Genomic DNA, 24283 nt, shown 5'->3' on the forward strand with positions numbered 1-24283 from the left:
GAAGCAGCTAACTGCTGGATGGAGAACAACCAATAATAACACTAAAAACTTCCATGTGGAAAACTTGCTGCAGGTAAACTTGCAACACAGATTACCATAAATGGGAACATCAAAAAATACCATAAGCCACAACAGCCCCTATATACTGTATTAAAAGTAATAATAATTACTTAATATACATAGTAATTAGTAATAATAATTATAATGTATAATAATTATAATGTATATTTAGTAATAGCAATTACTAAATATACATTTATCTAGAATTGTTTAGAATTTAAAGCATAAGAAAAGATTTCAGACTTCTCACATTGAAGTAAAAGAAAATATTTTACAGAATTGCAGTATTCTGATAAACCTAAATTATTCTGTGTACAATTCAGCAAAGAACCACACAAAAAGGTCCCAAAGCTGTGTCAGTATGGGTTAAATCACTGCCTGCAGCCCTTGATTAGAAGGCTAATATTTAGATTTAAATCAATCCTCCAATGCAAATGTGAAAGCCACTCGTACACTGGCATTGAAAAATCTTTTTAAAAGGCCTTCTGTTCTGTTGGGCTGGAGGTTGAAATCACAGCTGAAAATGTAAATGTGATCCATTCATCAGCATTCAACAGAGCAGGGCAAGGATGCATTCTAACACTGATTTACAGTGAGTTGAGGAAGAAATGGCCTTTTTTGTCAAATTAAGTTTTCTGTCCTGAAGAATCCTGATTTGTCCCAATCTATCCAACCCTAGTGGCAGCAAGAAAGCTCCCTGGCAACACTACATAATGACTTTGATTTCACAGTGTCTGTTTTACACATCAAACAAAAAACCAGTTTTACATTTTCCTGATGAAACTGTTGTGCCTGCACATTTCCCTAAAGTGATCTCAGGAGAAGAAAGAGAACTTATTCTGTCATTGAAATACCTCATTGTGGCTGCAAATAAAGCAGCTAAACTTAAACAGCATTAACTGATATGCTTGGAAACTAAATGCTTTTTGAAAACATACTGCTCTATCTGCATCCTCAAGGACACTGCTCCTCTGAAGCTTTCACAAAAAACCTCCTCAAAAACAGCATAACAAGCACTCTTGTCCCACAGTATCCCACAGAGATGTTGCAAAAATTCTTGGACTAGTAAAACAAGTATGGAACAACAATAATGGAAGGTAAAGCCATATCACTATGGCTCAGTGAAGTGATACCCTGAGCAAAATCATCATTAATGCACAGAACACAAAGCCTCAAAGCAATGTGACACAGAATATACAGAATTTTCTACAGCAGAAAGGATTATGAATGTTGATTTGAAGACACACAGCAGAACTGCTCTTTTACCAACTGCAGCAATACAGTTTACTTAAATATTGGGGTAGGTTGCCCTTTCAAATTGTCTGCATTTATGGGCAGCTCAGCTGGTATTTACAATCCAGCTCTTGTGCTCAGAACAAACAGCTCAGTCAACATCCTGTTCCTTCAGCTGAGCAGCCCAGAGATGGGCTCACCAATGCAGGCACACACTGAACTTAAGATCTTGAAAGAATCAAGGTAGCTTGAGTATTTATTAGTCAAGTAGGTCCCAGAGGAGACAGCAGGAAAAGGAATTAAAAAGGAATTGTACATCAAATGGTAGTACCTGTTAATATTAGGAATAATACCTAAATAAAATATTAATATTTATACCTAAATATATACATAATACCTAAATAATAATTGATATTTATAATAAAAAGACCAGCAGTGAGAAGATCAGCAGAGCCATTCACTTCAGTGTTAGTTCCAGCCACTGGAGACCAGAACCATCACAACAGCAGCAGCTCCTCAAGGCTATCCCCCCATCTATCCTTCTCTATTGAGGTCTGTGAGAAAGTTAATATTTAAAAAATTATTATTACTTTTAATACAAATCTGCAGGGCAATGGAATTACCACTGGGAAGAAGACAAATCAATGGCAATGAGGAAACTGTGTATGCTTCTAGGAGTTTATTAACTCTGTTCACAGCACAGCCTGATCACAGCCACATTTTTTAACAGTGCAATATTATCAGGAATTTAACTTTTGCTTTCATGCCACCTATGAAATCACACTGCTGAATTTACAAGCCTTATCATGCTGTTCCTGTTTGAAAGTACCTCCTCTCACTGTGCACCTCTCCCAGTTCCTCCAGACCACGTGCACCTAGCACAATTTAGCAGATTATGCAAAGAGAATAAAGAACTTTCAAAGAGGTTCCAAAGAGTTAATAATCAATTTCAGCAATCTGGAACCTACAGCACCAGGAAATATTACAGGGCAGTGGTACAAACACTAATGTAATGTTTGTAACAGACCAGCCAAAAAGCCACTTCCATTTCACCAATATGGAAAATTCTCTATTCTAGCAGAGCTGAAGGCAAAAGTGCTCCTGCTGATTTTCTTTACTGTAGATGTTCTAAGCTGTGAAAAAGAAATTCTGCTCACATTGTGTTTTGATGCATTTCATGATTACCAGCAGGCTGATAAACAGAAATGTTCCTTCCTCTGCTACCTGCATTTGGGCTGAAGAGCACCTTGTTGCATCTAACACAGGAGATAATCAGTTGCCTGCCTCCTCTGTCATTAATTAATTAATGTGTTAGGCACAGTCAGGCCTCTATCAAAATCTCCAAACACTGAGGTCAAACCTGTAAATTTTAGAGGCAAGAACACACAAAAGAATGAAAGATTATGTGCACTGCTTCACCATGGAGCCAGGCTAATGCCTCAGTCAGCAAACAAACCATTGCTTTGCACACAGCAAGAGAACAGGATTATTAGCACAGCAGATGCTTATTTCAGATGGGATGCAGAAATGGGCTGAATTAGGGTTGAAAACACAGCACAAGCAGTGATTAAACTTAGAGAAAACAAAGCACCAACTCTGTTTGCTCAAAGCCAGTCTACACATGTGTTGAGACAAAACAGATACTCAAGCTATGTTTTTCCCCCCAGTGTTAAAAGGTAATGGAATCAAAACTCTTAACAAGAATTCCAAGATGATCATGTTCACTTTATATTAAATTCAGCATCAAAACAGCTCATCATGAGAAACAGGGCAAGGTGAAGTAAGAAAAGCAACTTCTTCATGATTTCACCTATTTAAGGCTCAAGTTTACCAGAGAACAGAAAAATATCTTATTCCTCCAATAAATTCAATGTTTTTATTTGAATATTTGCAAACATTTTTGGAAGTAGTGCTCTTCCTGTAAGTGCAGGAAATCTGCTTACACAGAGACAAGGAAAACAGCAAGAGCTTTACACAGGCAGATGTGCACAGACAAAAGAGGCTCAAAGTGCCTGGCCTAGAACTGGCAGAAGGCACAAGGCTCTTACAATGGCCATGCACTGCATTAGAATTGACACATCACAGGAAATCCTCCTTCCAAACTATACTGTGCTCTAACTGTCAACAGGCTCTAAAAGAAAGTGCAAGTTGTCCTGAATGAAATAAAACCTCCCTTTTTGGTATCAGGTAGGTTTTGCTGGTTTTTTTCACAGTTTTCACAATAATGAAAAGAGATCTGCTGTAAACATCAAGTATTAGAAAAAAAAATTCCTTATTAAAAACCTTAGTTTTTTACAATTTATCATGGTGTGGATCATTGATTCTAAATACTTCTTTGGTGCTTCAGTATAAGCCACTCCAAAAGTGCAGATCAGGAGTAAACAAATGGAACATACACTGGTTTTAAAACATACATGCACATGCTAAATTAATTATTAATGGATGGATCCAGCTTGGTCCCCTTCTGTTCTTACCTTTGTCTAGGAACTATGAAAAGTGCTCGTACCAGTTTTCTTCTGTTGGCTTTTGTATTCATATTCATGCAAAAATCCATTGCTGCCTATAAAGAGCAGAGTTAATGCAATGCTTCACTTTAATGCAGTGTGTTTTCAAGAAAGTAACAGAAAATGGCTTTTAAACACAGCTTTTACAGAGTTATTCCTACTACATAAACTCCTGTAAAAATAACCATAAAGAAAAATCTTCAGTTTTGGCTAGAGCTGGCATAGTCAGAAAACATGTCCACTGAGAGGAATACAGACTGATTGAAAATTAATTCAGCTACTGTCAGACTCTAAAGATTGAAATCTTTATTTTCTATCTTTTAAGAGTGCAAAAAACTGAAACTATGACTGTACCTTGTCTATGAGGTCTCTGTTGACACAGTTTGGAAGCTGCTGAAGAAAAGCATCTACTATGAGTTTTAAATGAGATCCAGTACTGGCTTCTTCATCTTCTTGCTCTAACAGAGGGAAATAAACAAGCAGCAGACATCTTTAAGCTATGAAATATAATAATTTACCAACACATTCCCCAAAAGGTGCATTTGTAATGTTTAGTTGTTAAGTATTCATTCCTCTTTGTAGCCACTCTTCAGACAACTGCCTTTACATTTGCTTACTTTTAAATGCTGTGTGAAGGAATTGGTAACTTTCACTACATAAACAATTTTCACTTTTATCTGAATGACTTGCTACAAAATCATTTATCACAATCCTAGCAGTTTCTAGCTGCTAGTTTCATAAATAAATAAATTGCCCTGAATGCACTCTACAAATCCAAACTAAAACAACCAAGTTAAAAAAAAACAAATCACAAAGAAAAAAATTCTTAAAACCAATTCTTTTTACCTTGCTCATCAAGAAGCTTCTTTGTAAGATCTTCTGCCTCATCTCCACAGTCCAACTCCAGTGCATCATCATTAATATCCAGGTTCTCCAGCTCCAATTCCAGATCCTCATTTCCAGCTGCTTCCTTATTGTCTTTGGCATCTTTTGAATCTATTTACAAGTTAAGTAAAAATATCAAATAAATGCTAACAAACTGTTCAATACACACAGTCATTATTACAACATAGGAAGATTAATGCTGCTAAACCTACATCTCTACTGCCCTAATGCAAAATCTTTTACATAGATGAAGAAAAAAAAGGAAAAAACAGAACAGGAAAGGTGTTGATGAAGTAACATCCTGTATAAAAGGTCAGATAAAGATTATTAGTTTCCTTCAACACAGTATCTGAATCTGAAAGATTCAGAAAAGAGTAGTTAATATTTTTCTTGGACCACAATACTGGTCCAACACTGAGCATTTTTCCAAGAGATTAGAATCTACAGAATTTTACTGTTTTTTCAGGCCTCCTTCCAATTGCATTTGCAGACTATTCTTCCTTTAAAAAATACATTTCAAGGCAGATAACCTTATTAAAATTGTCAAATTTTTCAAAGCCAAGTGTGACAACTTCTAAACAGTGCACACACCATATGGAAATACAGACTCACAAACAAGTAACATGTTCAGAATCACAGACAAAATTAGTCTGAAATGGACTTTGGTGAGATCTCCAGTTCAACCTTTTGGCCAAAGTGGATGAACACTATTCACACCAGATTTCTCAGGTATTTTTCCAGTTTTTTTAGAACAGTCAGACAGAGGTTCCAGTCTCCCTGGGCAAGCTGCTCCAATATCTAAAGATCCTTAGAGGGAAATGTCAGAATTCTCCAATCATGCACAGATCCAGGGATGGTGACTTTTTATCCCATTGCACCTGAAGCCTGCACATGCCTGGTTGTGAACTGAGAGCTGTGTCACAAGTGAGGAACCACCCAGGCCTTCCAACCCAATGAAATTTTATGCTGACAATGTCATCTACCATTAATAATTGAATGAGAAAATAACAATGAAAAAAACCCAAACACTAACATCTGCAAAGAAAGGAAAACTCTTCCCATTTCTCACAGAAAAGTTGTATTTACTAACACTAGTTAACCTCCAATTACTTGAAATTTACAATTCTAACAATATTAAAATAAATTTACTTTTTTTCTTTCTTTATAACCAGATGTAATCCCTATCCCACCTTGTTTATTCCCTAAAAATTCATCCAAATTGGTGTATTGTCCTGATTACCACAAATTATTTCATCAGAGACTCATTATTTCCACCAAGTTTGTTTATCTGTTGAAGAAAATATCTAAGCATCCTACCTCTTGATTCATCTTTGCTGGAATCCTTGTTCTGGGAATATTTTTCATTATCTTTAAACAAAATTGCTGGTACAAAAGCCTTCAAGTCAATGAGATTCTCATAGAAGTTTCTAGCATCTTCATCTTCCCAGATACCCCCCTCCAGGTCATATTCTCCAGGCTTTCCTGGTGTGAAAATATCAATACCAGGTCCATGTTCTGCAAAAGTAGTGAAAACCATCAGAAAGTTATTTACACAAATTTACAATCTTCCATGGGGAAGCACCTTTAAGAGTCCTTTTAGGAAAGTGTTAAACTACTTATTATTACTTCTGTTTTCACCTGAATATTTCAATGCATACTTTAAAGTGGTTTTAACAATTCAAGCTTAGTATTAGACATAGCAAGAAATTATCTTAAGATCATAAATTTCATTTTGATTAAAAATACAGACAGAATCAGAGGAAGTCAAATCAAGAAAAACTAACAGCACATTATGTGGTATTAGAAAGTTGTACCAGACTTTAACAACATTAGCATTAAAAGTAATCACTGAGTATGATGAACTGTATGAACCCCACTGAGTTTTAAGCATGAAGTTTAAAAAGAACAATTTAATACTTAAAGGCATTAAAAATACAGCTTTTTAAAGTTCAACATAATTTAAAGCAAAGGATACTCATGATTTCAACAACATCTCAATGAATCCCACAGTTTAGATTTTTTTAAAGGCATTGAAAGCTGCACTCCTGCTCAGGAGGCCAGACAGCCACACCTAGTGACTTATCTGGCTTATCAATATGTTCCTGCCCACAACAGACTTCAAATTTATTTTTTAACAGTGTCAGCTTTTAAAACTCTGACACAGTTTTTAAATACTAAAACCTGCGTAATAGTAAAGGAAAGGATCAGGTTAAAAACCTTTCTAATTTTCCATTTATTACTCTATCCCCAGAAACAAACCTAAAGAGCAGGTTTCCATAAGTACACAGATTATACAATAGTTATGGTTAAATATTAGGCATAATTACTTTAATTTTAAAAAATAAATGTATTATTCATTAGCTGATATCCTTTAGGAGGAAAGGCTGAATGAAATGAAACCAGCAGAAAGAACACTTTGCTAAGAGGGTTTGGTTCATTTTTCCACCACATCCAAGCTGAGTCCAGGGTTCTGCTGACCTGCTTTAGAATCTGGCTTACCCTCAGGGGTTGGCTTCTCCTGGGGGAGGTCAGGCATGTTCTCATCCAAAAGATCAGCCAGAGACTGAGAACTTGTCAGCAGCTTCTGATAGGACATTGCAAATTCCTCATACTGCTTGTGTCGATCTTCACTCAGCTCTCCCTTGGAGTGGAGGATGCGTCTGCAAAAGCCAAACTGGCAGTCAGAACACCTTCCCTTCAAACACACCTGAGCTGTGCTGACACCTTCCCTTCAAACACACCTGAGCTGTGCTGAGCCACCAAAATTCCTCTGAGCAAAGCTACCCTGCCCTCTCTGAGGGACTGTAGCAATCCTAGTTTAGACTGAAATAGCAAACATTTAAGTGACACTATTATCTTTCCAAACCACACTGAATTTCCAACTTCAGTGTTGGAAATTGAAAGAGAAAGGCCCACTTACTCTTTGCCACAATTAGGCTGTAAAAGTCCTACAAATACTTTAAAGTAAAATAAAATATTAAATTTATCAATAAGCTAGATAAAAGTTGCTTTGCACCTGTAACAATCCATTTCTACACTGTTTAAATGATTACATGAACTATTGTCACCAGGAGGATCAAAAAATTTGCAAGCAGCCCACTGACTTTCCAACAAAACAAGTTATTTCAAGGCTATCAGTCCAAATTGTGAGCAGCTATATTTGTTTCTTCATTTTCTTTTACAAAACTATTCATACTTGTTTCAAATGATAATTTTTAACACTGAAGTCTGTTGTCAAAAGTAACTTGCACTTGAAGGAATTTAATCACTGCTCACAAGTGCTGGAACCACTGACCAAGCACCCTGCACTGAGATAAAAGCATAAGAAACCTGAAAAAGGTGCAAAAGGCACAATTCCCAAAGCAGGTGGTATCATTACATTATCACCTGTAGGATTCCAATCTGTAGGATTTTATTATGCAACAGGCAAACAGTCACAGTCTTGCCAAAGCATTTTGTGGCATAAGAATTCTGAAATAGTTAAGGCAATGGAAGTTGAGGGATATCAGTCTTTTGGTTCTAGATTAATTGTAAAACAAAAGTCTTTTTGTAAACATTTACAGGGTGAGCAACAAAATCCCTTATCCCTGCTCAGAACCAGAAGTGGATACAGGTGTCTGGCAAGAGAGCAAGAAGCATTAATGCTGGCAAAAGTTCTATTTCTCTGACAAAACACACTTATGTAACATGTATTGCCTGCTCCTGCAAAGTACAGCAAAGGAAAATTAACAAATTAAATAACCACTGAGTATTTGTGAAGTGCAGCAGTTCAGTTTGGATTCAGGAAACACATTAGGTGTCAATTCACAGCTTTTCCATGGAGACTGCTGTCTATTACACACATATTTTAAACCAGCAGCTTTATAAACACGAGCATTGAAGCTCTCTGCTATTATTAAAAAGAAAAAAAGCAAAGTGCTGTAACAATAGTACAAGACTTTCAGTTCTCAATTTCAGTTTCAAGAAGACAAGTGTTAACAAATTCAAAGCAGTTAAAGCAAATGAAGCAAACTAAAAGCACTAAAATTCACCTGTGAATACAATTACAGGTACAGCACACAGTTCTTGTCTCACTTTATGTCTCCTCAAAGCACAAGGCAAGTCCAGCACATCTTAAAAACATCCTTAATTTACACAAAAGAAGTTTCTTCCATAGCTAACACTTATTTTTGAAAATTCTCTTCAGAATATGGGAATCAAGGTGTTTCCTTCAATGACACAGCCTGACAAGTTTTGTTGTGCTCTCAGCTGTGTAACCAAACAAGTCAAAGCATCACTCAAGGTACTTTTCCTGACCATCCACTTGAGTCTGCTTTAATTTCACCTAAATGATTCCACAGATAACACAGCACTAAAGCACTGTTAATTTAGCATAGTAATTTTCAATTAATTCAACCAAATTGTACAAGCTAAATCATTTCACAGTCATTCTCCTGACAGAGATAAATGGATGAGTTATTTACCTGACAAAATATCACAACCTTAACATGTGACACAGTTAATGCACAAAAGGGAACACTTCACTCCCTGCTCACTTCATTGATTGTGGAATAACACTGTGAATAAAAACTACAAATGGATCAGATTTTTAATACATAGAGAATTGCTTTATCCAATAGGATTATTGGGGGTTTTAAAAATAAAACCAAACTAAACCAACCTAACCAAACAAAAACACCACAAAAACTACACCTATAAAAATCCAAAAGCAAGTAAGGAATCAAAGGCACAATCACTTTCCCCAAATCCACAGTTCAGGAAGATTTCTGTAATACTCATACATTTCTTCCTTGGCAAATCTCTGTCTTGCCCTCCTCACACCCTGCACTTCCCCAGCAAGCAAATGCCACAAATCTGTTACAAATGCTGTAAACAAATAAAATCTGGTAGGAAAGATTTTGATGCCTTATTTAATAAAACTCATTCCTCCTTATTAAGGAGTTAAAATAGACACCTCAAGGTTCAGAGAGAGAAATAACAGAGTTCTCTTAATGCAGTGATAAATGACAGCTCTCCACATTCCTTCCCCAACACAAAGCCTTGCACCCAAGCTGACAGGGAGGGATAATTCAGTGACAAGGTGCTCAGAGAGGTCCCTCCTCTGCCCTTGTCTGATCCACTCCTGCAGGCTCAGTGATGAGGGCAGACCAGGCTGCTCAGGCTCTGCCCACTCATTTTTCTGCAGTTCTACAAGTAAATATTAAAGTATATTTCTACACCCCAGATAATTTATATTCTTTCTGCTTCTTGCTTTCTTAACATATTTTATACCTCTCAGAAATTTTTTTCACTCTATTTTCTATCATGCAGACTTTGTAGCACTCACTCATTGGAACACCAGCCAGAACCAATGTGCCCAGAACTAATGATAATTGTGAAAATCTAAAGGTTCATATTCATTCACTTTGCAAAAATTACACCTTAGCCAGTAATGTACTTTGAATTAGTAAGGTACTTGTAGAAATAATGGTACCTCAAAAGTCAGTTTATGATCCTGTGAAATTCAACACTTGCCTGAGACCAGATAGGACTGCAGCACAAAACCCATCAGCACAAAGGATTCTTGCTTTGGAAACATAAAAATTTAATGCATTCCAAGCATACATTTGGTTCTGGATGGATGTCCAACCTTTTAGCTGAAGTATGTGTCTATAAACAGTAATGTGTTCATTTCTAGCTGACTGGAATGCTTCCAGAAGAAATTAACAATGACTGTTTTAAGAATAGCATTTGGGTTTAGGCTGGCTCCAATAATGAGAATTCAGGATGCTTTAAAGCAAACAGTTATTAAAAAATGTGAACATGGCAGAAATAAAATTATTCAGATCTCAGCCTGCATATTCATACCCTGCAATATTAGTACCACATATAAATATTTAGGAGGACTTTTATTACATTGTCTATGCCCTCCAACACTTTAAGACATTTATTTAATATATACTTGTCTACCTTGGAGTGTAACAGATACCTTCTTAACTTAACCTATTTTTTCCTTCATCCTAGTGTACTAAAATAAGTAAACAAGCCAAAGCAATTGTGGCATATGCTTCGTTTGATACATGTGGGTGGAAAGGGAGAAATCAGCTTGTGCCAACTGGAAAAGGACAGTACCAGCTGGGAAAGCAGCATTGCTCTCGTGCTGATAAGGAAACAGCACCAAACAGAGGAAAGAGAATTACCTCCCTTTCCTTTAAAAGATATTCAAAGAGTCTGTTTTGTCTCTGCTTTTTAAGTATTCAGAACAAATTTAGAACTTTTTTTTAGAAACACTGCAGAACACACTTATCTTGTACACACTGCTAACTTTGTTCATAAATACTGCAACAAATCTAGGTATTTCATAAATAAACTAATTTTTATTCATAAGTAAAAAGCAACATTCAATTGTCACCTGTTTTGTCTTTCAATATTTTGTAGCTCCCTGTGGTCCCTTTTCAGGTGTTTGGTCAAAGATGTAAAGTATTCCTTCAACAAATTCTGGAAGGGCTGTTGTTTCTCTGGGCTAATTATCTCACTAGGAGGAAAGCTCAAGTTAAACTTCTCTGCAACAGTTTTTACCTTCCTTGGTACCAAGCCAGCAATGTCATCTCCACAGTGCCGACAGAAGCTGATAACCACAGAAACATGAGTGTGGGATTCTCTGTCAGCGTTAATAATATTTTTAAGCTGCTCATAGATTAAAGACAAACCTTCCTTGTCAGTGAAAATCCCAACTATTGTCAACTCTGCAATGAAACGCAAATCAGTTCTTAACTTGGAAATGTTGGGAGTCTTCTCTTCTTTCCTTGCTTCAAAATGTTTTTTCCAAGCCTGAAGTAAGGAAGGAGCAAAATCAACATATCGCTGGTGAAAGAGGGAACACAAGTGCACAGCGCAGTTCACGTCTGATATTTTCAGTTTGGCCTCCACAATAGAAGCTACAGCTTCTGCAATGTATTTGCTTAAATTCAGGCTATTAAAGTCATGGGACAAGGAGTCCCTTTGTTGCTCTGTAATGGTTTTTAGCTTCTTAACAAAAGCTGTGTTCTTCTTCAGACTGGAGTCCAGCCTGCTGAAGAAGTTTTCCTCGGGACGACTCTCCGGCGCGTTCTGGTTTTTGCTGCGGAGCTCTTTCCTTGCCTGATGGCGCTCCCAGGCCTCCTGATGGAGCTGATGGGCTTCCTCCTTCTCCCTGTGCAACAAAAAAATGAGTTTTGTTATGGAACCCTCATCTCAGAGTAGCAGTACAAAGGAAAAAAGGTCACAGTTGGAAAACTTCAGGAGTTCTACCACAATTTCCCCTTACTCTCTTCTGTAATATTTACTAAGTTGATCCTAGAAAGCTAAAGCATCTGCTGCAGAAACTCTGCTTAATTTTTGTGTTGCAAAGGACAAGTACTACTGGTTACAAAACAAAATTTCTCAAATATTTCTATGCAGAACATATTAATCCCAACAGACTTGGAAAATATAAACATGAAACTTCATTTACTACTGATGAAGTTCCCCCAGAAGAGGAAACAGCCTTTCAAAAGGCTGTATTGCCCATTTAAGGAAAATGGCTGTATTACACATTTAAGGAAAATCTTTTCTTGCCAGACTACTGAAATTACACAGAAAATTTGGAATAGGTGAAATATATCTGTCCCAGCTAGAATTTGGCCATGACATTGCCTCAATCTTAAAAGGGAAATATTTCAGACCTAAAAAGATGCCACCTTCAACACTGTACTATGGCTGGATAACATAATAAGAAACATGGTCTTGGTAATATCACATATTAAACTGCCAGGCTACATTCTGAGTTTGCCATCCAGGTATCAGGTGTCTGTGACTGATTAAAAGTCATTTCTCACATCAGATTTGCTCCTGTTATGTCTGATCTGTAGACCTGCAAAGTCTGTATTCCCAACTTTTGGACAGTAACACTTAATGTTAAATGCATCTGTGCTTCTTTATTGTCCTGGGACAGAATTAATTTTCTTCAGAGGATCCTGTATTGGGCTCTGCTTTGGATTTGTGCTGGAATCAGTGCTGATAACACAGGGGAGTTTTCACTGTTGCTGGGATGGGCTTACACGTGGCCAAGGCCTTTTCTGCTCCACACCCCACCCCACCCTACCAAGGGGGAGTCTGGGGGTGCACAAGGAGCTGGGAGGGAACACAGCCAGGAGAGCTGACCCCAAGGGATCCAGGGCTATCCCAGTCCATATGTGACACTATGGCCAATACATAAACCTGGGGCAAGAAGGAAGGAGAGGGATGAGAGGAGTGATGTGTTTGTCCTCCCAAGTCACTGTTAACATTTGATGGAGCCCTGCTGTCCTGGGGATTGCTGGGGAATGAATTCATTGTTTTGGTTTGCTTGCCTGCACAGCTCTTGCTTTACCCATTGAACTGTCTTTATGTCAAGCATAAGATTTCTCACTTTTCTGATTCTCTTCCCCAGCCTGCTGAGGGGAGGGAGTGGCTGTGTGGGGCTGATGCCAGCTGGGGTTAAATCACAACATTTACTCAAGCACAATTGTGCTCTCCATGGTCATCACATGCAGAACACTATCAAACCCCCACAACAGAGACCAAAGTAACAGAGGATACAAGTGAACACTCAAAACCTCTTAGAAGTCATAAATTTTACATGCCTGTCTGTTTGTGCTTTATAACACTACATCCAACTTATTAAAAGTAACTCCAACACTTCATCTTCTACAACACTGACCACAATCCTGATAACAGAACTCCAGCATTTGGCCCAATTAAACCTTTAAAAGATAACTTACTTCAGTTGAGCAGCTTCCTCTTCTTGTTTCTTTTTTTCTTCCTCCTCTTGTTTCTTTTTCTCCTCTTCTTCAAGTTTCTTTTTTTCTTCCTCTTCTTTCTTCTTTTGCTCCTCTTCTGCCTTTACTTTATCCTCTTCCTTTTTCTTCCGCTCCTTGTCTTCCTTCTTTCTTTTATCCTCTTCCATTTTTTTCTTTTTATCTTCAGGAACCTTTAAAGTCTCTCTCTTCATACCAACCTTCACATCTTCTTTTGGCTTTTCCCTGGTGCTCACTGGTCGCCTTTCACTGAATTCTTTTTCTTTATTATTTAACTGAGATTCTTTTTCTTCCATATTTGCTGGCTTTTTGCGCTCAGCTGGCATTGTGTTACCCAGGCAAACCTGCAGAAGCACAGGAAAACAAGAACTTTTAAATTGCTGTTGATATTTTAGTCATTTTTCACAGCCCACCCATATTCACTTAACTCCCAAATGTGTGACTCATCAAAATAAAGGTTGTCTTGAACTAAGGAATGGACCTGACAAGTAAAAACAAATCATTTTGTAAGCATGTTGTTCTGCAAAGTTGTCTTCAGCACGAATTGTGAAATAAAAGCATCCTGAAGTTTCTACAACCCAAAGAATTTAAGATCTTGAACATAAACAAGTCCATCGGAAAGAAAAATCATTCAAGACTGATGAAAACAAAGTACCCCAAACTTAAAAATGAGTACACACTTGAAACATCAGCATGCATCTGCACCTCACTGACCTTCCTACACATCTCCCAAGAATCCTCCCCCTTCCACCAGCACTACTTAGGATCATAGGATAATGCAGGTTAGATGGGACCTTAAGTAATTCATCCCCCTGCTCAAAGCAGGGTCAGTAATGAGATCAGACAAGACTGTGCCAGTCCTGAAAAGTGTCAAGGAAGGAACTGCACAGCCCCTCTGGCCAACTTGCCCCAGTGCTGGGTTATCCTCACTGTGAAAAGGCATTGACTTGCTGCCTTGTTTCCTCACCCCTCCCAGATGTGCCCAGCATCTCCAGCACTCAGCACAAGCAGCAGCTGAAGAGCACAGTGCTGACTCAGCTGGATGCACAAACCTCCCTGCCAGCAGAGCAAACGGAAACAACATCACAAAGGCTGTGATTATCGAGACTTAGCAAAGGCTACAGTTTCTCTCTCCTTCCACTCAACCAACATTTCTGTAGGAGTTTCAGCCTCTTTGGGGTTTCCAGTGCTCCAAGCTTTGGTTTCATTTGGATAAGGACACAAAAGGTGACACATATTGAACACAAAAGGGTAAAATCACAGGGCAGTTTTGATTAGGAGGAAACTGTGATGAGCACCTAGTTTAGGCCCCAGCTCCAAGCAGATCCAAGCAGATCAGAGGCTTGGCAAAGGCTTTAGTGTCCCCAGGAATAGAGAAGCAATGGTCCCTCTGGGCTCACAGAGAAAAAGCTTTTCCTGACACCAGCCTGGAAACTGCCATGCCCCATATTGTGTTTGTTCCTTTTCATCCTATCCCTGCACAGCCTGGGGGAGAAGCCAGCTTCATCTTCACCAGGCTCTCCCATCAGGTTGTTTTAAGACAGTAATAAGATTTCCCCCACTTTTCTTACAGATCAAGAACCCAGTTCTCTGTGTTTCTCTTCAGATATGTCCCCCAGCCTCCCAGTGTTCTTGGTGATCTTCTAACAGACTTATTTCAGTGTGGCAATGCCATTGTTGGGAGCAGAGAACCCACAGCTGGATGTGGTGACTCCTGAGCAGAGGGGGGAGACTCCCACTCAGCCTCAGGGTTCACTGCTGGTACCAAGCCTGGAATGCAAGGGCATTCTGCTGGCTCCTGTCAGGGGCAGGAGGGCCAGGCAGCACCACAAGAGGCATTTACAACCACCTAGGCTTTTACTTCAGGCTAAATTAATTTCTTAACACCAAAATTAATTTTCACATACTTCCATGCTTCAAGTTAAATGCATGCATGGGTGGGACTGTGTCGGTTTCTCGGCTGTTTGGGTGACCTGGAAAGGCTTGGGGTGGCCTTGGGCAGCCCGCGCTCCAAAGGACGAGAAGAGTCTTCAGATCTTTTCTCTGTCTCGGTGTTTATTAATTGTTTATCTAAAAGATTTTCTTTCAGCCCAACAGAGGTCTGCACAGCAGCCAGCCATGAGCACACTGAGAGCCCCCGGGGTGGTCACTTATCTTTATACCCAAAACTACGTATGAGATATTTACCTATTTCCCCCAATACCTTTCACCCTTATTGACCAGTGCACTTCTAGTAATAACCAATCCCAAAGTGCCAACATCACCACAGAAGATGGAGGCCAAGAAGAAGAAGAAGAAGGACAGGACACGCCCCAATTCCTCCATCTTACTTCTTTGGACCCCCCTGTACAGAAATCCTAAACCCTGTGTTTCACTCTAATTAACTTATCCCTTCACCATTCACCCCAGTGAAATCCTCCCATCCTCATACAGGTGTCGTCTCCCGTGCAGGATCAAAGTCCAGCCACCAGACACTTCTGGCAACATTCCAGGACCCCCGAGCCCCCCAAGGGTGGTCTCGGTCACTCTGCACCTCAGTCCTGAGGTGCTGAGATCCCACAGGACTGACAGGACACCACTGCATGTGATGCCTTTTGAAGAGCCATCACTTTGTTTTCATCAGGAACACCAGTTTGATTCCCAATGGCCACCCCTACTTCTGCCTTTCTAACATTTTACTCTGGATTATGAAAACATTTAGATTCACCAATTCCCTGCATCTACTCAGAGTGGAGAATGAGACACCTGCATTCCAATCTAATGAAGAGTGCTTCTGGTATTAATTTTAACTATTTGAAATATGTTTATAAATAAATAAATTTATTTATAAATAAATCTTCACAATAAAGATGTTTCTTAATAAGCATTGCGCATTCTCTCTGCCATCTCCCAAACAATAAAATGACATATTTATATACTGTCTGTGCCAACCAGATGAAACTGTATTACAATATTTAAGGTGCTCATCCAGAGCTTCTGAAGAAAAATGGTGTGCAAAAATTGACAATATCAGTGTTTACATCTAGGCAGTGATAACTTAGCAATGGGGAGCCTGTTCATGACTTGGCCTCAGGCAGCAACTGGCAATGGCACCAACAGGGAAATGTCTCTGACAGGGACTTATGGAACTCAAATCTGCATTGCTTACACAAGCGCACTTGGCTCCCTAGTGCATGGCTCCAACTCTAAAATTTCAGAACTATCTGAATTCCAAAACCACTGATCTTAAAACAGTGTTATTATGAAATCAGTACTTAACCAAAGAGGGAAGGGGTTGCCTGTGTTTAAAGAAATACTGGAACAGCATGTCACAATTCCAGTACTCTGAACAAAATATCCAGCTACACAAGAAACTTTTAACAGCAGGGTCATTTACCAACAGGGTCATTCATCCTCTTACTAAATTTAGGAACTCAGAATTCTGTTTTAAAGATGTATCTGATGCTTCTTTGTATAAAAGCAAACCTGAGAAGATGAGATAAAAAGAAAAGGGAGGGAGCATAATTGGGCACATTATGGTTTTGACCACAAGGCAGTATTGTCCACTTTTTCCCAGGGAACAACGGAGTCCAAAAAAAACCCCAAAAATCTCGTTTCACAGTAAGATTCTGTTCTGTTCCCAGAACAGGTACGCTGCAACACTTCTCACTGCCTACCACGTGTGCAGCTCCTTATCTCGCAAACCTTTCCGACGGCCGTGCCAGCTCGTTGGCGCCGGCCCCGATCGGCCCGGGGCAGCAGGAGGGGAGGCGGCGCTGCCGCTGCTGCAGCAACGCCCGCGGCTCCAGCGCAGCTCCCGGGACAGGCACAGCTGGCCCACAGCAAACCTTCCCAAAAGCTGCGGCACGCAGGGAAAAACGGCAACAGCTGGCTCACCTGGGCCTCATCTCCACAGCTAACAAGGCTGCAGATGGCATGGAAACATTGATTCTGTTTAATATCTCACATTTACATTAACGCACTGATGGAAAGGTGTAATAATGGCATGAACTTCATAAGCCAACAGACAGGACAAACCAGCACTCACAGCAGAAACTGGGAAGGACAGAGAAAACAGAGACAGGACAAACATCCCTGTGCCTTTGGACTCCTGGCAGCCCATTTCTCCAGTGACACTTACATGCTTTAACACTCCTTCTTCTCAGTTTCAGCACCTATGGACAACACATTTTTAGAGGGAACCATTTTTCCTAATTTTTCAATATTTGACATACACTGACTCATTTGCAGTTAAGTCAATTTTTATTGTACTTAAGTTTCTACTTTTTTCAACAATAATCTTGGAATTTGAAAGAATGGGACTAGGTTTGTGATACTCTGAGCTCAGAGACTTAAGAAATAGATTTGAAATACAGAAGTAACATTTAGGAAAAACTATCTATGTTATTTACTCTTGAAGAAAGCAGAGTGTAATAAAAGGTATTCAGTATCATTAATCTACTCACAATTCAGAATAAAAGAATAAACAGCAACACCTTGGCCCTCAAAGCAACACTCTCAAGTCAATAGAAACAGTCTACTCTCCAGCCCTGAAGTAATATGATCCAGAATCCCTATCCTTGCAACCACAAGTATGAGAGAAGGAAATGCAGCTCTATTAAACTTAACACAATGCAATTTCTCACTAGAAATTAAATGGATTACATAAATAGTCCTTTCTGCAGCTACTCCATTACAAAAGAGATATGGGAGATAATTAATGGAGGCAAGATGTCCCACCTCTGACTGGCTGAAAAATCTCAAAGAGCAACAAACTCCTCCATCACTAGTTACCACACCACTAGAAGGTTGTAAGTTTCAAAAACTGAAATTCAATTAAGGTTCTCTTAATGCAAGGGAAGGTGCATAAGAAAAATACCCAGGTCAGTGAGGAGAAAATAAACTTACAGGTTTTGGAAAATGAGACACAGCACACAGAAAAAAAAAAAAAAAACCAAAACAAACACCTAGTGCAGAGAGAGAGGAGTCCCCCACAGAGCGTCAGGGAAAGTTCACAGAACCACAGAATATCCTGACTTGGGAAGGACCCACAAGGATCATCCAAATCCAACGACTGTCACTGCACAGGACATCCCCAAGAGTCACAGCATGTACTGAGCACATTGTCCAAACCCTTCTGGAGTTCTGTCGGGCTCGGTGCTGTGACCACTTCCCTGGGGAGCCTGTTCCAGAGCCCAGCCACCCTCTGGGTGAAAAACCTTTCCCTGATATCCCACCGAAACCTCCCCTGACAAAACTTCAGGCCACTGACACATCTGGCCGGCCTGCCGAACAGCGGGCACTTTTACTTTCGCTTCTGTACCTCTCGGGGACAATGTTTTGCTGCCAAACTTGCAGGAAGGCGCTTCCCACCGTGAAGCAGAGGCCTAGAGACAAGGCACTACGTACAAAAAGACTCCTTGGCTACCACCCCAGTCCCCGCTCGCAGCTCTCCCGCAGCCCGGGCCCGTTCCCGGATGGCACCAGCGGCTTCCGCTTCCCTCCCGGCCTCCCTCTCCAGGCACCGCCACCCGAGCCCCACGGCCCGTCCGCCTCCGGAACCCCCTCCCCGTGCCCCCGCCAGGCCCCTGTGCCCTCCTCCCCCCGTCCCCGAGACCCCTTCCCCACACACGCCCCGGCACCGCCCTCCCGTCCCGTCGGTGCCCGCGGTACCTGTGCCCGGTGCCGACATGGGCCCGCCCGGCGCCGCCGCCGCCGCCTCCTCCTTCTCCTCCGCCCCTCCGAGGCCCCCGAGCGCTTCTCCCCTCACGGCGACCGGGCCGCCCGGCGCTGCCTGACCCACGGCGCTGTCCCGACCGAGCCCTCCGCGCCCGCCCCGCCACGCCCGGGCGCCAGGGGAGGAGCGGCGCCGCTTCAGGGCGGCGGAGCCGCGGCTGCGGACGGCGCGGAGCGGCGCTCCCCGAGGGGCGGGGGTTAGGCAGCGCGGAGGGCAGCCCCGCGCGGGGTCCTGCCGGCGGACGGGTTACCGGGAGTGCGGAGGCGGAAGGGGAAGAGGAACGGGAAGGGAAGAGGAAAAGGGTTCGGCCTCGCGTCCCTCACGGCGGCGGGAAGGGGGAAAGGCCCTCAGAATGTCGCTTCCTTGGTGGCCTCAGCGCGCGGCTCGGCTTGTGGGGACGCGTGACGTCACGGCGGTGACGTGTCTGTGCCGTCATGTGGCGGGTGGGGCTGTCCGGTGTCACCGTGATAAAACGTTGGGGTGACAGTGTCCGAACACCAAATTACCGCCTCAGGGTGGCTTCTCGGGCGTCCATTACCGTGCCCAGCTCTGGGCTCCCCAGCACAAGGGGGACAAGGAGCCGCTGCAGAGGGTCCAGCGGAGCCTCAGGGCTGGGGCGGATCTGGAGCATCAAATGTGAGGAGACTGCGGGAGCTGGGCCTGGCCAGCCTGGAGGAGAGAACACTGAGACGGCATTTCATGGGTGCGATAAATGGCTCCAAGGCAGGCGCCAAGAGCCTGGGCCTGGCTCATCTCAGTGGTCCTAAGTGACAGAACAACACTTGTAGCCATGATATTTTCTGAAAAATCCTTTCCTTAGGATTTTTTTCTCCTGAGACGCTAAGAGGCCTCAGGAACAAAATGTAAACAATGATTATCTGCTGCTGTGGAATGCAACAGGTGCACCTGTGATTGGTCTCATGGTTGTTTCTAATTAATGGCCAATCACAGCCCAGCTGTCCAGACAGTCTTGGTCAGTCACAAGCCTTTGTTATCATTCCTATTCTACTCTTAGCCAGCCTTCTGATTAAATCCATTCTTCTATTCTTTTAGTATAGCTTTAATATAATATATATCATAAAATAATAAATCAAGCCTTCTGAAACATGGAGTCAACATTCTGGTTTCTTCCCTCATCCTGGGACCCCTGAGAATACCACTATAAACACTCATAAAATACAACATAAGAGATTTCACCTCCAATGAGGAAGAACTTTACCTTGAGGGTGGCAATGGGACAGGCTGCTCTCAGAGGTTCCATCTGGAGACATTCTCAACAGACCTGGATGTGACTCTGCCTTGGCAGGAGGATTGGACTGGATGATCTCCAGAGGTCCCTTCCAAACCCACCCATGTCACAGACAAATTTTATGAAAAATCCTTTCCTTAGGATTTTTTCTCTTGAGAAGCTGAGAGGCCTCAGGAACAAAATGTAAACATTGATTATCTGCTGCTGTGGAATGCAACAGGTGCATCTGTGATTGGTCTCATGTGGTTGTTTCTAATTAATGGCCAGTCATAGTCAGCTGTTTCAGACTATCTGGAGAGTCACGAGCTTTTGTTATTATCCCATTCCTGCCTTTCCTTTCAAGCCTTCTGCTGAATCGTTTCTCTATTCTTTTAGTGTAGCTTTAATATAATATAAAATAATAAACCAGCCTTCTGAAACATGGAGTCAACATTCTCATCTCTTCCTCGGTCCTGGGACCCCTGCGAGCACCACCACACACCCATTCTGTGATTCTGTCATTGGGTGTCTTTTCTAGTCTAAATTTGGTCTCTGTGCCCTCTAGTCCAGTCACTGTCCCCACCTGGACATGAGGATATTTTACAGTGGTGAATTTAGTGAAACTCCCAGGTTTGTTGGAAAGGCTCTCTGCCTGCAGTTCTGGGCACAGCATCACCTCTTGGGCAACTCTAAAGCTGCCTAAGCTGGAAAAAGCTGGCACAACCCAGAGCTGCAGAGTGAGAATCTGGTGTTTATTTTACATTTTGAATCCAGGTTCCGACAGAAGCTTTTAGGTTGGGAAAGCCTTTACACCCCTCTGGGCTTAGATCAAGCCTTCAGCAATACTGGACTTTGACAGCAGGCACAGGCCTGGGTGTACATAGTGAGATTATTCAACGGTTAAAGTTGCTTTTTACTCAGAGGCAAGAGTCAGCCCCAACAGAAGACACTGTTTACTGGTGCAGAGCTTGAGGTGTGTTCTGCCAGCTGGTACAGGACGAGACAGGTTGTTTTGTTTTTTCCAGGGAAGAGCTCTCCTCCCTGCTGTTTAACTTCACTGCTCATTTTGCAGACATATCTAAAAATCTCTTTCTGGACAAGCTTGAAAGGATGGAGTCGTGCTTGTTGTTGGCATAGATCATGCACATGTCCCTGCTCACAAAGATCTCAGCTGCTTGCCAAAATATCTTAAACTACCAAGTTGATTTAACAGAATCAATGGAGTGGAGAAGATCCATGGCAGAACAGTAAAAATGGGAAGAGAAAATCCATGTTGGCGTTGGCACTTTATTTTCCAAAGGCACCAATCCTTTGGCCTGTCAGGGGGTGCCTTTGGATTTCTCTTTTTAGGGGGAATTGGGTTTACTGGCATCACATCAAGAGATGTTGGCTTATTTTCTTCTGAAGCACAATGCTGCTGCCCTTTCCAACATGAATAAAAAGCACAATCACTACAGTTCTGAAAGGAAAGCAAAATCTCCCGTTGTGTTTATGCCACACTCCCACATTTACAGTTATGTTGGAGCTCTCTCTTGTAAAGGCCATGCAAGCAAACTCCAGAAAACTTTTCCTTCTGAAGTACCTTGTTTCATTTGTGCACATACTGATCCAGCTTTTGTGCTGATTTACCAAAACCAAAACCAGGCAGATGTTTCCTGAATCTCAGACAATAAAGCATGCCTTTTTTTTAATTCCTGAAGCTCTTCTTCCCATATTTTTAATATGCTTCCTCAATTACTGGCACCAAACATGCACACAGTATTTAAATTGTGCCAAATACTGGCCTAATGTAGAATCTGTAGGTGTCCTCTAGATTTCCTTGCAGCCAAATCCAGCAATTATCTTCTTTTCTGAGTGAGTGGATATTCACAGAATTTTTTTACACCTACCTGCTTTTTTCTCATGATTTTTGGAGATTATTTATAGCCACTGTTTCCTGGAAAGGAGCTACATTTTAGTGAACATACTCTTTGAATATATGTAAGCTTTCACCTCATCCTGTTAAAATAATTTGTGTTTGCTTATCTCCATCTTCATCCTGTTAAAATAAATCATGTTTGCTTATCTCCATCTTGACTCTCAGATTCAAGGTAACCGCTCCTCACCACTTACCTCCAGCTGACAAACTTCATCAGCTGCCCACAAGGTGTGGGCAGCTTTTTTGGGTTGATCTAACTACTGAAGTGGCAAGGAAGATAATTCCTTTAGAAATTTTCTCAGTGCTGCTGATTTTCTATGCTGCCAGGTAGTCAGACACTATTTCGTTTGTACAGGCTTGGTTTGGGGCATTTCTAGTGTTTTCAGTGAGAGCATTATGTGGTACTGAATGAACCTCTCCCAGAGCCTTCTCTAGGACAGGCTTTGTGCCAGGAGAGCCAGGCTGGGAGAGTCACTTTGCCCACACCCTCAGCAGTGAAGTTTCTACTGGCACAGGTATCACCTTCTCACATTTAGACAGGAATCAAAGTCAACAAAACCTTTCCCTGACCTAGATAAAGCTACAGCAATGCTTTTGTCACGTGTAATCATGTCCTACACAAGATGATTATGTTGGCAAATCTGTAAAGTACTTTCAATCTTTATGAACTGGACCTTGATTTACATAAAAACCCTAACAAGTTGACTTGATGAGATATATATTTCATAAACACCTGCTTAGGCTTTATTAAACTTCTATTAAGTGAACTTATAGATACAAATATTCAGTTAGTTCTCTGAGATCCACATTGTGTGTCTGAAACATCTCATTGGAGAAACTGGAAAATTTTTAATGTTCAAACCTATTCCTATCAGTGCTAATTGGGAAATATTCAACTAACTGCCTATATGATTCAAAGTAAAACCACAGTGGTATCTGCTGTTTGACTGGTATTTGTTTAAGAACTGTGGAAAAGTATTTCATCATCCTGCAATCTGCCTGCAACATTTGTCTTTTTCCCCAAGCACAGAATGGAAATATTTAACTACATCAATGTTTTCTCCCTCTCCACTGTCAGCTTCAAAAAATTCACATAATCTCACAGCATTATTTTTAAGGTTCCTTCATTCTAATTGAAAAAAATATGAATATTCACAGCCACATTTTTACTACACCTCACTGTATGGACCACATGTCCACTGTCCTTCTGTCATTGTATCCTTTTGCCCTCCTTGCAGTATTACAGGTCATTTATTTTTATATTTTTCTCCCACATTGGTTTTTATAAATATGCATAAACCCAACCATGCAGGCCTCAAGGAACACAAATGGCCCTTCTGCAAGAACTGTGAATATCATAAAATCCCAGACCAACTGGAACTGATTCAGTTCTGAAATCCAGTTCCACCTGTTCCAAAGGCAAACACCATGGTTTGATTTGGACAAAAAATGCTCTTTGATTTCCTCATTGTGATAGCTACAACCAAGCCTATGGACAGGGAATTGCCAGTACCTCAGACCTGCATTCACACAAAGTTTACAGAATCACAGAAAGATTGAGATTGGAAGGGACATTTAAACATCATCTGGTGCAACCCCCTGCCACAGGCAGGGACACCTTCCACTATTCCAGAGATGATCAGAGCTCCATCCCACCTGTCCTTGGACACATCCACAGGTGGGACATCCACAACTTCCCTGCACAACCTGCTCTGGTACCTTACCCTGCTCACAGCAAAGAGAATCCTCCTAAAACCTAATCTAAACCTACCCTCCCTTGGTTTGGAGCCATTTCTCCTTGTCCTGTCACTACATGCTCTTGTAAAAAATCCATCTCCATCTTTTCTTGCAGGTGCTAGAAGGGTACAATTAAGTCACCAGAAAGCCTTCTCTTCTGCAGGCTGAGCAATCCAAATTCCCCATGTCTTTTCCTCACAGGAATGG

At 41.2% G+C, this 24283-nt stretch overlaps 1 protein-coding gene across 2 annotated transcripts in view; it reads right to left on the minus strand.

The window, feature by feature from the left end:
• UPF2 (UPF2 regulator of nonsense mediated mRNA decay) overlaps positions 1-19207 on the minus strand; it is a 54965-nt gene extending 35758 nt beyond the window's left edge. For both annotated transcript variants that reach the window (XM_058022854.1, XM_058022855.1), the window contains exons 1-8: positions 19130-19207; positions 13442-13821; positions 11074-11853; positions 7182-7342; positions 6000-6197; positions 4644-4793; positions 4152-4255; positions 3768-3853 (exon numbers count right to left, since the gene is read on the minus strand). In XM_058022854.1, the coding sequence (XP_057878837.1) occupies positions 3768-3853; positions 4152-4255; positions 4644-4793; positions 6000-6197; positions 7182-7342; positions 11074-11853; positions 13442-13803 (1841 nt within the window). In that variant the 5' untranslated portion in view covers positions 13804-13821; positions 19130-19207. The remainder of the gene's footprint in view (positions 1-3767; positions 3854-4151; positions 4256-4643; positions 4794-5999; positions 6198-7181; positions 7343-11073; positions 11854-13441; positions 13822-19129) is intronic.
• Positions 19208-24283: the final 5076 nt, after the last annotated feature.

The sequence above is a fragment of the Melospiza georgiana genome, chromosome 4 (assembly GCF_028018845.1).
Source record: "Melospiza georgiana isolate bMelGeo1 chromosome 4, bMelGeo1.pri, whole genome shotgun sequence".
NCBI lineage: Eukaryota > Metazoa > Chordata > Aves > Passeriformes > Passerellidae > Melospiza > Melospiza georgiana.